Source organism: Mesoplodon mirus (genome assembly GCF_964341445.2).
Source record: "Mesoplodon mirus genome assembly, chromosome: 20".
In the NCBI taxonomy this organism is placed as follows: domain Eukaryota; kingdom Metazoa; phylum Chordata; class Mammalia; order Artiodactyla; family Ziphiidae; genus Mesoplodon; species Mesoplodon mirus.
This window is the reverse complement of record NC_138996.1, coordinates 34,954,172-34,967,595: the sequence shown is the minus strand read 5'-3', so window position 1 is coordinate 34,967,595 and position 13,424 is coordinate 34,954,172. Positions and strand designations below refer to the sequence as shown.

Sequence of the window (13,424 nt, the reverse complement as noted above, 5' to 3'; positions counted from 1 at the left end):
GCTTGTGGGAGATACATCCACATCAAATTAGCACGACAATGGAGATCTTCTTGTTTTAACTTCTGGCACCGCAGGACAGGAAGTATGTAAAGCTGCTAGATGTCACTTACGTGGAAATGGCTTTCCACCCCCTGTAGCATTGCTGACCACAGCTCTTCAGAGGCCCACCTGAGGTGGGTTTTCACTGTCAACTAGATAAAGCCGATTCATCATCCTGAATTAGCGCACAGCTTGGCCGATGCTCGTTTCTCAGTAACAAAGGTGGCTGGAGTGGTCCCACGGGTGCTGCGTGGCCACCGGCAGGAGCAAAAGGAAATCCTTTCCACTCCCACGCCCTCACTCTGGTCCCTTGGTCTGAGAGAGTCTTTGCTGTGGATGATGGAATTGCATGTCAGCACAGACACGTGCCTTATCTAAACAAGTTTGGCCACGTCCAATTATTAGGTTCTCTTTGATGAATAGTAGTCGCCAGTAGAGGTTGATGAAGGCTAGTTTGCCCTCTTCTGCAAGCTCTGTCTACCAGCTCTTATTGAAACAGGTCTCCAGACACGCAGATATTATAAAACATTATTGGCATGCAGATGGGGAACTGTCCACAAATCAGACCTATAAGCTGAAGTCCCAGATCTTGTCCTTTAAGTTAACTGTACCTGATCTGAAAGGTTTAGTAGAGGCAGACGGGATTCTCGGGGCTCATTTCTGGAAACTGGCCAGCAACACGCCACTAGATAACCCTCAGCCCTGCAGTTTCTTATAGGACCATTTAGGGACCAAGTCTTGGATATGACCCCTAGGTACCAGCTATGGCACATGCCGTACACATACGTGGTGAGGAGGGCCCTGTGATATTTTAGCCAATCCATGAATTTAACTGAGAAACATTCCTGGCATCCATTACTCTGATTAACAAGCGATGCTATCACCAGTCACCACTCATTTCTTTCATCCATTTTGCCAGTTAACAAAGCATCTAGTGTTGGGCGGGAGGGTTTACAGGAGTTGTCTCTAAAGTGGGATGTTTCTGTGAGCTCACTACTTCTGGCCGGGGTGTCTTGATAGAGAAGCAGTAGTACACAGACTTCATGTCATACAGTCTGTGATGAAATGTGCTAACTTACAGCCTTCACGACGCTGTGTTGCTCTGTCTTAGTGCACTAACCCTTGGGACAGAAATGGCAGGAGGGGTCTGTGCTGGCTTTGGTGGGTTTGTTGGTGGTCACTGCCTGTGTCTCTGAGTTGGGAAGGATGATGAGGCTTGGTCTTGGCTTTGAAGGACAAGGTGACATGAATAGTAGTGTCTGCTTAGAGAAGTGATTAACATGCTTCAGTAGGGGGTTTATCTGGATTATCACTTTAATTGGTAGAGAATTATAGGCAAAAATGCTATAGTAATTGTCTGTAGAAGGTATTTTGTATATTTCTTCATTTGTAACCCCAGGCAGGGCATTGCTTTTATAATTTCAGATTTGTTTTGCAGCCTTTTGAGAAAGTGATAATCTTATTTTGATGTAATTGGTACATCTCACTGAAGTCATCAGCAGATATGCCATTTTCAATTGAATTAATTAAAAATATTTCATACATGTTTTACGAAAACAAAGCCCAGCAAATTATAGGCACTTAGATATTCTTATTCAATGTAGAATATTTTGCGTATTCTGAATATTTCTTCAATATTCAGAGAAAGTATGATGTACTGTTGTACCAAGTAGGCAGGCATACGTGTACCTGTCTTCCTTAAGTATTTAAAATGGAAGATTAATTATTGTACTTCTGGATAATTCAAGTAAAATACAAATATATTCAGAAGAGTGTTTCTCCACACCCTCTTCTCCAGAAACTGCCAGTCCACTCACTGGAGGTAAGAAATCCTAACAGCTTGACGTAGGTTACTCAACCGATGTGGCTACAAGGAGGATATTAGAACCCACAGGTTATTTGCTTGATCTGTTTATCTGTATATTTATTCATTTATGCACTAATCACCTATGGCCAACACATAAGCACAAGGGGAGTTAATGATGTAAAGCTCTGTCCCTTGTCCTTCAGGAGCTTAGACATGCAGGGAAGATGTAGTCAAGTTAATCCATACACGAGGATCAGGCCATTCAAAAGATAGAGAGATGACCCCCAATGGGAGAGGTTATATGGTATTAAAACTGATACGTATTTAAAATCCTGATTTTAATTATCTCTACAATGATTATGAAGGAAAAGATTCCACATCATCTTTTGAAGATCATTAGATTTTATTTTTGTTTTCTTGATTAACAAAGTGAACTTGATATTTTAGCAGATGAATGTGTGTGTGTGTGTGTATTCTCTTGTCAGCTGAGTATTGCTTGTATAGAACTTGTGAACTGGCACATATCCAAATCCCAAAAGTATACATGGAAAGGATTTTTCCTGGGTGTCTTTCCACAGTCTTAAAATTCTGCATTCTACATTGTTCTTAAATAATTCATTATTCAGATTTTAGGAGCTCAGAAGAAATTTCCCACTGGGACCGTGTTAACATTTTCTATTGACTAGTATACGTCTTTATTGTTTTGTTTTTTTCTTTACATCTTTATTGGAGTATAATTGCTTTACAATGCTGTGTTAGTTTCTGCTTTATAACAAAGTGAATCAGTTATACATATACATCTGTTCCCAAATCTCTTCCCTCTTGCGTCTCCCTCCCTCCCACCCTCCCTATCCCACCCCTCCAGGCTGTCACAAAGCACCAAGCTGATCTTCCTGTGCTACGCAGCTGCTTCCCACTAGCTATCTACCTTACGTTTGGTAGTGTATATATGTCCATGCCTACGCCTTTATTGTTAAAATTATAGATTCTTAAATCAGCATTCAGAAGCCTTTTTTTCTTTGATATAGTTGATCTTAGAGTGTCTTCTACCTCTAAATATTAATTGCTTTAATATATTATTAGTAATGGTATTATTAGTCTTAATTCTGTGTCTTGGAAGTAGGAAAGCAGGATGTGCAGAAGGATAGATTGTTGGGAATACGTTTATTTTGTATTTCTCTGCCCTGGGCAAGACATGGACCAAGTTTCTTTTCTTTTTTATTTGTAACATCTTTATTGGAGTATAATTGCTTTACAATGGTGTGTTAGTTTCTGCTGTACAACATAGTAAATCAGCTATACATAAACATATATCCCCATATCTCCTCCCTCTTGCGTCTCCCTCCCTCCCTCCCACCCTCCCTATCCCTCCCCTCTAGGTGGTCACAGAGCACCAAGCTGATCTCCCTGTGCTATGCGGCTCCTTCCCACTAGCTATCTGTTTTACATTTGGTAGTGTATATATGTCCATGCCACCCTCTCACTTCACCCCACCTTCCCCTTCCCCTTTCCCGTGCCTCAGGTTCATTCTCTACGTCTGCATCTTTATTCCTGTCCTGCCCCTAGGTTCTTCAGAACCTTTTTTTTTTAGATTCCATATATATGTGTTAGCATACGGTATTTGTTTTTCTTTCTGACTTACTTCACTCTGCATGATAGTCTCTAGGTCCATCCACCTCACTACAAATAACTCAATTTCATTTCTTTTTATGGCGGAGTAATATTCTGTTGTATATAATATGTGCCACATCTTCTTTATCCATTCATCTGTTGATGGACACTTAGGTTGCTTCCACGTCCTGGCTGTTGTAAATAGAGCTGCAATGAACATTGTCGTACATGCTTCTTTTTGAATTATGGTTTTCTCGGGGTATTTGCCCAGTAGTGGGATTGCTGGGTCGTATGGTAGCTCTATTTTTACTTTTTTGAGGAACCTCCATACTGTTCTCCATAGTGGCTCTATCAATTAACATTCCCACCAACAGTGCAAGAGGGTTCCCTTTTCTCCACACTCTCTCCAGCATTTATTGTTTGTAGATATTTTGATGATGGCCATTCTGACTGGTGTGAGGTGATACCTCATTGTACTTTTGATTTGCATTTCTCTAGTGATTAGTGATGTTGAGCATCCTTTCATGTGTTTGTTGGCAATCTGTATATCTTCTTTGGAGAAATGTCTATTTAGGTCTTCCGCCCATTTTTGGATTGGGTTGTACGTTTTTTTGATACTGAGCTGCATAAGCTGCCTGTATATTTTGGAGATTAATCCTTTGTCCGTTGCTTTGTTTGCAAATATTTTCTCCCATTCTGAGGGTTCTCTTTTCATCTTATTTATGGTTTCCTTTGCTGTGCAAAAGCTTTTAAGTTTCATTAGGTCCCATCTGTTTATTTTTGTTTTTATTTCCATTTCTCTAGGAAGTGGGTCAGAAAGGATCTTGCTGTGATGTATGTCGTAGAGTGTTCTGCCTATATTTTCCTCTAAGAGTTTTATATTTTCTGGCCTTACATTTAGGTCTTTATACTCTTTTGAGTTTATTTTTGTGTATGGTGTTAGGGAGTGTTCTAATTTCATTCTTTGACATGTGGCTGTCCAGTTTTCCCAGCACCACTTACTGAAGAGGCTGTCTTTTCTCCATTGTATATTCTTGCCTCCTGTATCAAAAATAAGTTGACCGTATGTGTGTGATTTCCATTGTCCTATATTTCTGTATTTGTGCCAGCACCATACTGTCTTCATTACTGTAGCTTTGTAGTATAGTCTGAAGTCCGGGAGCCTGATTCCTCCAGCTCTGTTTTTCTTTCTAGGATTGCTTTGGCTATTCGGGGTCTTTTGTGTCTCCATACAAATTGTGAAATTTTTTGTTCTAGTTCTGTGAAAAATGCTATTGGTAGTTTGATAGGGATTGCACTGAATCTGTAGATTGCTTTGGGTAGTGGAGTCATTTTCACAATGTTGATTCTTCCAATCCAAGAACACGGTATATCTCTCCATCTGTTTGTATCATCTTTGATTTCTTTCATCAGTGTCTTCTAGTTTTCTGCATACAGGTCTTTTGTCTCCTTAGGTAGGTTTATTCCTAGGTGTTTTTTTCTTTTTGTTGCAGTGGTAAATGGGAGTGTTTCCTTAATTTCTCTTTCAGATTTTTCATCATTAGTGTATAGGAATGCAAAAGATTTCTGTGCATTAATTTTATATCCTGCTACTTTACCAAATGGATTGATTAGCTCTAGTAGTTTTCTGGTACCATCTTTGAGATACTCTATGTATAATATCATGTCATCTGCAAACTGACAGTTTTACTTTTCCGATTTGGATTCCTTTTATTTCTTTTTCTTCTCTGATTGCTGTGGCTAAAACTTCCAAAACTATGTTGAATAAGAGTGGTGAGAATGGGCAACCTTGCTTTATTCTTGATCTTAGAGGAAATGGTTTCAGGTTTTCACCACTGAGAACGTTGTTGGCTGTCAGTTTGTCATATATGGCCTTTATTATGTTGAGGTAAGTTTCCTCTATGCCTACTTTCTGGAGAGTTTTTTTTTTTTTCTTTTTTTGCGGTACGCGGGCCTCTCAGTGTTGTGGCCTCTCCCGTTGTGGAGCACAGGCTCCGGACACGCAGGCTCAGCGGCCATGGCTCACGGCCCTAGCCGCTCCGCAGCATGTAGGATCTTCCCAGACCAGGGCACGAACCCGTGTCCCCTGCATCAGCAGGCGGACTCTCAACTACTGCGCCACCAGGGAAGCCCTCTGGAGAGTTTTTATCATAAATGGGTGTTGAATTTTGTCGAAAGCTTTCTCTGCATCTATTGAGATGATCATATGGTTTTTCTCCTTCAATTTGTTAATATGGTTTATCACATTGATTGATTTGCATATATTGAAGAATCCTTACATTCCTGAGATAAACCCCCTTGATCATGGTGTATGTCCCTTTTAATGTGCTCTTGGATTCTGTTTGCTAGTATTTTGTTGAGGACTTTTGCATCTATGTTCATCAGTGATATTGGCCTGTAGTTTTCTTTCTTTGTGACATCTTTGTCTGGTTTTGGTATCAGAGTGATGATGGCCTCGTAGAATGAGTTTGAGAGTGTTCCTCCCTCTGCTATATTTTGAAAGAGTTTGAGAAGGATAGGTGTTAGCTCTTCTCTAAATGTTTGATAGAATTCTCCTGTGAAGCCATCTATCTGGTCTTGGGCTTTTGTTTGTTGGAAGATTTTTAATCACAGTCTCAATTTCAGTGCTTGCGATTGGTCTGTTCATATTTTCTGTTTCTTCCTGGTTCAGCCTCGGAAGGTTGTGCTTTTCTAAGAATTTGTCCATTTCTTCCAGGTTGTCCATTTTATTGGCATAGAGTTGCTTATAGTAATCTCTCATGATCTTTTGTATTTCTGCAGTGTCAGTTGTTACTTCTCCTTTTTCATTTCTAATTCTGTTGATTTGAGTCTTCTCCCTTTTTTTCTTGATGAGTCTGGCTAATGGTTTATCAATTTTGTTTATCTTCTCAAAGAACCAGCTTTTAGTTTTATTGATCTTAGCTATTGTTTCCTTCATTTATTTTTCATTTATTTCTGATCTGATCTTTATGATTTCTTTCCTTCTGCTAATTTTGTGGGGTTTTTGTTCTTCCTTCTCTAATTGCTTTAGGTGTAAGGTTAGGTTGTTTATTTGAGATGTATCTTGTTTCTTGAGGTAGGATTGTATTGCTATAAACTTCCCTCTTAGAACTGCTTTTGCTGCATCCCATAGGTTTTTGGTTATTGTGTTTTTATTGTCATTTGTTTCTAGGTAACTTTTGACTTCCTCTTTGATTTCTTCAGTGATCTCTTGTTATTTAGTAGTGTATTGATTAGCCTCCATATGTTTGTATTTTTCACAGATTTTTGCCTGTAATTGATATCTAGTCTCATAGCGTTGTGGTTGGAAAAGATACTTGATACGTTTTCAATTTTCTTAAATTTACCAAGGCTTGATTTGTGACTCAAGATATGATCTATCCTGGAGAATGTTCCATGAGCACTTGAGAAGAAAGTGTATTCTGTTGTTTTTGGATGGAATGTCCTATAAATATCAGTTAAGTCCATCTTGTTTAATGTATCATTTTAAGCTTGTATTTCCTTATTTATTTTCATTTTGGATGATCTGTCCATTGGTCAAAGTGGGGTGTTAAAGTCCCCAGCTGTGATTGTGTTACTGTCGATTACCCCTTTTATGGCTGTTAGCATTTGCCTTATGTATTGAGGTACTCCTGTGTTTGGTACATAAATAGTTACAATTGTTATATCTTCTTCTTGGATTGATCCCTTGATCATTATGTAGTGTCCTACTTTGTCTCTTGTAATAGTCTTTATTTTAAAGTCTATTTTGTCTGATATGAGAATCACTACTCCGTCTTTCTTTTCATTTCAATTTGCATGGAATATCTTTTTCCATCCCCTTACTTTCAGTCTGTATGTGTCCCTAGGTCTGAAGTGGGTCTCTTGTAGACAGCATATAAAGAGGTCTTATTTTTGTATCCCTTCAGCCAGTCTGTGTCTTTTGGTTGGAGCATTTAAACCATTTACATTTAAGGTTGTTATCGGTATGTATGTTCCTATTACCATTTTCTTAATCGTTTTGCATTTGTTATTGTAGGTCTTTTCCTTCTCCTTTGTTTCCTGCCTAGAGAAGTTCCTTTAGCATTTGTTGTAAAGCTGGTTTGGTGGTGCTGAATTCTCTTAACTTTTGCTTGTCTGTAAAGGTTTTAAGTTCTCCAGCGAATCTGAATGAGATCCTTGCTGGGTAGAGTAATCTTGGTTGTAGGTTTTTCTCCTTCATCACTTTAAATATGTCTTGCCACTCCCTTCTGGCTTGTAGAGTTTCTGCTGAAAGATCAGCTGTTAACCTTATGGGGATTCCCTTGTATGTTATTTGTTGCTTTTCCCTTGCTGCTTTTAATATATTTTCTTTGTATTTAATTTTTGATAGTTTGATTAACATGTGTCTTGGAGTGTTTCTCCTTGCATTTATCCTGTATGGGACTCTCTGTGCTTCCTGGACTTGACTGACTACTTCCTTTCCCATATTAGGGAAGTTTTCAACTGTAATCTCTCCAAATATTTTCTCAGTCCCTTTTTTTCCTCTTCTTCTTCTGAGACCCGTATAATTTGAATGTTGGTGCATTTAATGTTGTCCCAGAGGTCTCTGAGACTGTCCTCAATTCCTTTCATTCTCTTTTCTTTATTCTGCTCTGTGGTAGTTATTTCCACTATTTTATCTTCCAGGTCACTTATCCGTTCTTCTGCCTCAGTTATTCTGCTTTTGATTCCTTCTAGAGAATTTTAAATTTCACTTATTGTGTTGTTCATCATTGTTTGTTTGCTCTTTAGTTCTTCTACGTCCTTGTTAAAAGTTTCTTGTATTTTCTCCATTCTATTTCCAAGATTTTGGATCATCTTTACTATCATTACTCCGAATTCTTTTTCAGATAGACTGCCTATTTCCTCTTTATTTGTTTGGTCTGGTGGGTTTTTACCTTGCTCTTTCATCTGCTGTGTGTTTCTCTGTCTTCTCATTTTGCTTATCTTACTGTGTTTGGGGTCTCCTTTTCACAGGCTGCAGGTTCGTAGTTCCCGTTGTTTTTGTTGTCTGCCCCCAGTGGCTAAGGTTGGTTCAGTGGGTTTTGTAGGCTTTCTGGTGGAGGGGACTAGTGCCTGTGTTCTGGTGGATGAGGCTCGATCTTGTCTTTCTGGTGGGCAGGACCGCGTCCGGTGGTGTGTTTCGGGGTGTCTTGGAACTTATTATGATTTTATGCAGCCTCTCTGCTAATGGGTGGGGTTGTGTTCCTGTCTTGCTAGTTGTTTGGCATAGGGTGTCCAGCACTGTAGGTTGCTGGTCGTTGAGTGGAGCTCGGTCTTAGCTTTGAGATGGAGATCTCTGGGCGAGCTCTCGCCGCTTGATATTACGTGGGGCTGGGAGGTCTCTGGTGGACCCATGTCTTGAACTCGGCTCTCCCACCTCAGAGGCTCAGGCCTGACACCCGGCTGGAGCATGAAGACCCTGTCAGCCACACAGCTTTGGGAAGTCTGAGGTCTTCTGCCAGCGTTCAGTAGGTGTTCTGTAGGAGTTGTTCCACACGTAGATGTGTTTTTGATGGATTTGTGGGGAGGAAGGTGATGCTCCACGTCTTACTCCTCTGCCATCTTGAAGCTATGTTCCCTAATCTTCATGGACCAAGTTTCTCTTAATAAATTTAATGGTTTTCTCAACCATATGTTCTCATGCTGCCTTCGCCTGGTTCTGCCTCCAGAGAGATCTTCCCTTAGTATCAAAAGTATCTCTTAATCCTGCTCATTTCCATTGGGTGAGGGAAGGTAGTGATTTAACTAATTGACTCTGAGAGGCGAGTGAGTTCACTTTCTTGCCTTGATGTACCAGTATTTGATGATATTGATGACCCAGATAAATTTCTAAATGGTGAAAATGCAGGCAACATAACAATGATAAACAGCCTGGGGTTGTGAAGTTCTTTTTCTCTGTATTTGATCCTTTTTTGAAAATGGAGGCAGTGAATCACTTATATAATGAAGAATGAAAATGAGGGGAGAGAAAAGAGTCTAGGATCTATGACTGGTCCTAGACGGTTGATAACACTCATCACCCTGGGATATGTTGAAAGAAGAACAGCTACGGGGTGGACCGTGGCATGTCAGCTGAAATGTCTCGGAATGGGGCGTTCATGATAGATGTCCGTTAGGTGGTTGGCTTTATCAAGTTGCACCTCAGGTGGGAGGTCTTAGCAAGGGACATGGAACTAGGACCCTTCAGTAGAGGATGACTTCATGGGCTGTGGTGAAATCACCTTTGAGGCGATGACAACCCACTTAAGGAGCAACCATAGCAAGAGTCTCCAAGAGGCAGAGAGCCAGGAAGATGGGGGTCAGTGTTTGCTCACTGAACCTGCCTGTTCTCGCCTTCCTTGGCACTCTTAGCTGCTTTGGGTTTACTGATGATATCCTTAAAGAGAACATATTAGTCAATGACTCTAGCTGTTGTGAAATGCTGTTTTAATGTAACCACATCAGAAATCATTTGCTTATATCATGTTGTGACTGCATGATTGTGAAAACATGTCATTAGCAATGTCAGTCTGTCTTAAGTTTTAAATGGCTATAATGCGTATTCTGGATCTTTATGTCTACAAAATGCTTTAAAGCCTATTTCATTGTTCTCAGCTAGAATGGAGGCAAAATGAGTACAAGTGGGAAACTTATCATAGCTGGATCTTAGCACAAACTGTTGTATGCAGAATGCCCTTTTACGTGCCCTACTAACCCATCCACTCCAAGTAAGGTCTCTATTTAGCTAGCTGCAGCCATCGCCGGGGTTGGGCAGTCACCTGGGACTGAAATAGGACTGGGAGAGAAGTGAAACACAGGGAAAACTATAAGCTTGCTGGGGAGATGGTGGGATCAGCATGTGACTGGTTCGAGCCTCTGAAGGAATCCAGTATTGGGGTGTATAGGTGGGTCAGGACCTGACCTTAAAACATTTTGGGGGCCCAAGTTGAAGATAACTAGTTTGAATTCAACGAAATACTTACCCATTGTTGTTCTGCATTTTGTTTTCACTGAGTTAAAACCCCATTTTTGAAAGAAGAGTTAAAGGTTTCAAATCAGATCCTCCAAACTTAATTATATCTGTTTTATCAGAGCATCCTATTTTATGGAAATATCTGCACAACAGTCACTCTCATGTTATATGGTTTTTAATTCCCGATGGCTCTTAAATCATTTTAGCCTCGTATCGTGGTCATTTCTCTGTGTCTACATTTTGTGTTGGGTTGTGAGCTCCCTAAGGGCGGGGACAGTATTTGTGTATCTTCGCGTCTCTGGTGGGCGGCCCCCGAGCACTAGATATTTGTTGATAAGCCCATCGGTGACAGAGGGGGATGACGTGGAAGGTGGGTGTGTGGCACGGCAGTGGCTGGGACCCGAGCATCCCCGAGGCTGCTGCGTGCCCTTCATGTCAAGGTGCGAATGATACTACTGAGACCGTGTAAGTGGTGGCTGGTACGCTGAGTCCTTCTTCAAAGTGTCAGCAACGTCAGACATCAGGCAAACTATTTGGGGAGGAAAGAATGAGCATAGGGAGCACAACATAAAGCTGTAGCAGTGGATGAATCAAACATCTCACACTCCATTGTTGGCTGGTTAGGGTTTCTACACCGTTGAGCATCTGACGAAACCGAATTGCACGTGATGAATATCTTCTTTTTGGTTTGTGTGTCTTCATGACAAGAGGTTGGTCTAAGGTGGAAGTTTGTGGGGAGTAAAATCACCACCTGTCATTTTTGGATTGTAACCTGAAACTTTGTAGTGAAGACTGTTGGCTGGAGTAACTCAGACTCACCCCAAAGCTAAGGTTACTTATTTCCTCTTACACAGAACTGCCTTCTCTGAGAAGCTGGGTTTTTTTTTTTTTTTTTTTTTTTTTTTTTGCGGTACGCGGGCCTCTCACTGCTGTGGCCTCTCCCCCTGCGGAGCACAGGCTCCGGACGCGCAGGCCCAGCGGCCATGGCTCACGGGCCCAGCCGCTCCGCGGCATGTGGGATCCTCCCAGACCGGGGCACGAACCCGTGTCCCCTGCATCGGCAGGCGGACTCTCAACCACTGCGCCACCAGGGAAGCCCAGAAGCTGGGTTTTGATCAGCGTGTAAAAACCTAAGAATTGGCGTTTGAATAGTGCATGAGGTATAGGCATCGTTTTGCATCATCACTGGATGCACGGGATTCTGTCGAACTAGTACATTTTCATGTGACAGGCACAGTTGTTTCTGACCCTTGAGTTAGTGAATTGCTTGGGATATTGGAGTGGAATAAACTGAATGTTCTAACTAGATCTCAACAAGCAAGGAGTATGCAATGTTTATTTTAAAAGGCTCTACTTTCTTATTACCACAATGCATAAGTAAATTAATTAAGTTTTTTATTCAGCTTAAGTTGCGTTAGTATTCAGTCCATGTAGAGTTCTAACTAATCTTCAACCCACTTGGGTTTTAGGTGTGAAAAGAGGACCAGCGAGGCATGATGTTTCGGCTCATGGGAAGGCTTCAAGGATCTCATGAGGAATCGCGGAAGAGAGAGAGAGGCCAGAAGGTTGGTGTGTGAAAATATTGTTTTAAACTTCCCGACGCTGAGGCATCATGATGTTCTGCTCTGGGTTAATGAAACATAAACTCCTCTGCCCAGCTTGTATTTGATTTAAAAAAAATTAATTATGGGTGGATGTTGGGAAACTCCGACAATAAAACCAAGAACGGTGGTCACGTTCAGGGCAGAGAGTTACTGTTGGTGGAGCAGGACTCCTCTCGCCCCTTTGCCAGGGCATTTCTCGCTTGTAAAAATGCCGCCAGCTTCCCTCGAGCAGGGAAGGTTGGTCGTGCCAGCAACTGCTCTTGTTCTGTAATCTGAATAAACAGTCACTAGGTAGGAGGTGAAGAACCCAGCCATCTTCCATGTGTGAGCTAATCATGGTTTGACCCGAAGCCATCGGAGGGAAAGGTTTTTGTACTGAGGCTCGGGCACCCACTCCTCGGTGGCTGTAGCCTTGGAACCCGGCTCTTTCTCTGAGGCTGTATGGCGCTCTCCTCGCACTGGAGGCTTACTCGGATAATGTGGGGAGGACTTTACATTTGTTGATTCTTCAGCATCTACTCTCATTGCTGAACTCTTGAATTAGCCACTCATTATCTTGGTACAGCTTTTGTACCTGCCCCGTGGGTGACCTCGGTAGAGAGCTGGTGCCCTGCGGCTGCATTTAGGTTTTGTTGCCCTGTGTTCCAGTCTTCTTGCTAGTTGCAGCATGGCCACTTAATGTTTTTCCTTTGGAAAAATGAAGAAAAAAGCCTGTTTGGCATTCATTCCGCTGATACGTATGAAGTGTTCACTTCACAGCCCTACTGGAGACTCCACTATTTCATGAGTGTGCTTTTACAGTTTGCAGTAATTCCAGGACTTTGGCTCTTTGCCATTAGATAGTGTGCTTGGCTGGAAGCATATAATCTGGTGGGCTGCTTTGTTTTTAAGTTTAACTTTCAAGTTGAAATAGCAGTGACTCATCCACATGACAGGTGATATTTATTTTGTTTCTTGACAATTCCGCAGGAGCATGTTGTTACTACTCAGGGGAATTGGCACACTTCCTGGAGGATGACACCCTCTGTAAATTCCACATAAATAACTCCCCATTGTTCAGACACCTCCCGCCCCCCGCTGATGGGGCCTGTCTCCTGGGGGGTGGCCTTTGAAGACAGATGATTAGAGAGATGAGCTGGCAGAGACTGCAGGTACCCTAGATTCCGAGCACGGGTGTTTCAAGGATCTGCCATCCCTTTGATGAACCGTTTCTGGCAAAGCGTGCCCAAAGCTGGCAATGGGGGCGCGGGAGCGTGTTCGTTATGACAGGTGTCGCGCCCGCCCCCAGATGTGACGCCGAAGCCCCAGAAACCCGCGGCCTCTCAGTGGTGTAGCAACTGCTTTTGGCTTTGTTAGCATGTCGTTTTTTTCTTGTTGTGTATGAGAAGAAAACATTTATAGAGAAAAC

The 13,424-nt window shown here is 41.8% G+C and overlaps 1 protein-coding gene across 2 annotated transcripts in view; it reads left to right on the top strand.

The window, feature by feature from the left end:
• Nucleotides 1-13,424, top strand: part of MCPH1 (microcephalin 1) — a 226,427-nt gene that overhangs the window by 38,845 nt on the left and 174,158 nt on the right. For both annotated transcript variants that reach the window (XM_082608550.1, XM_082608551.1), the window contains exon 9: nt 11,882-11,977. In XM_082608550.1, coding sequence (XP_082464676.1) covers nt 11,882-11,887 — 6 coding nt within the window. In that variant the 3' untranslated portion in view covers nt 11,888-11,977. The remainder of the gene's footprint in view (nt 1-11,881; nt 11,978-13,424) is intronic.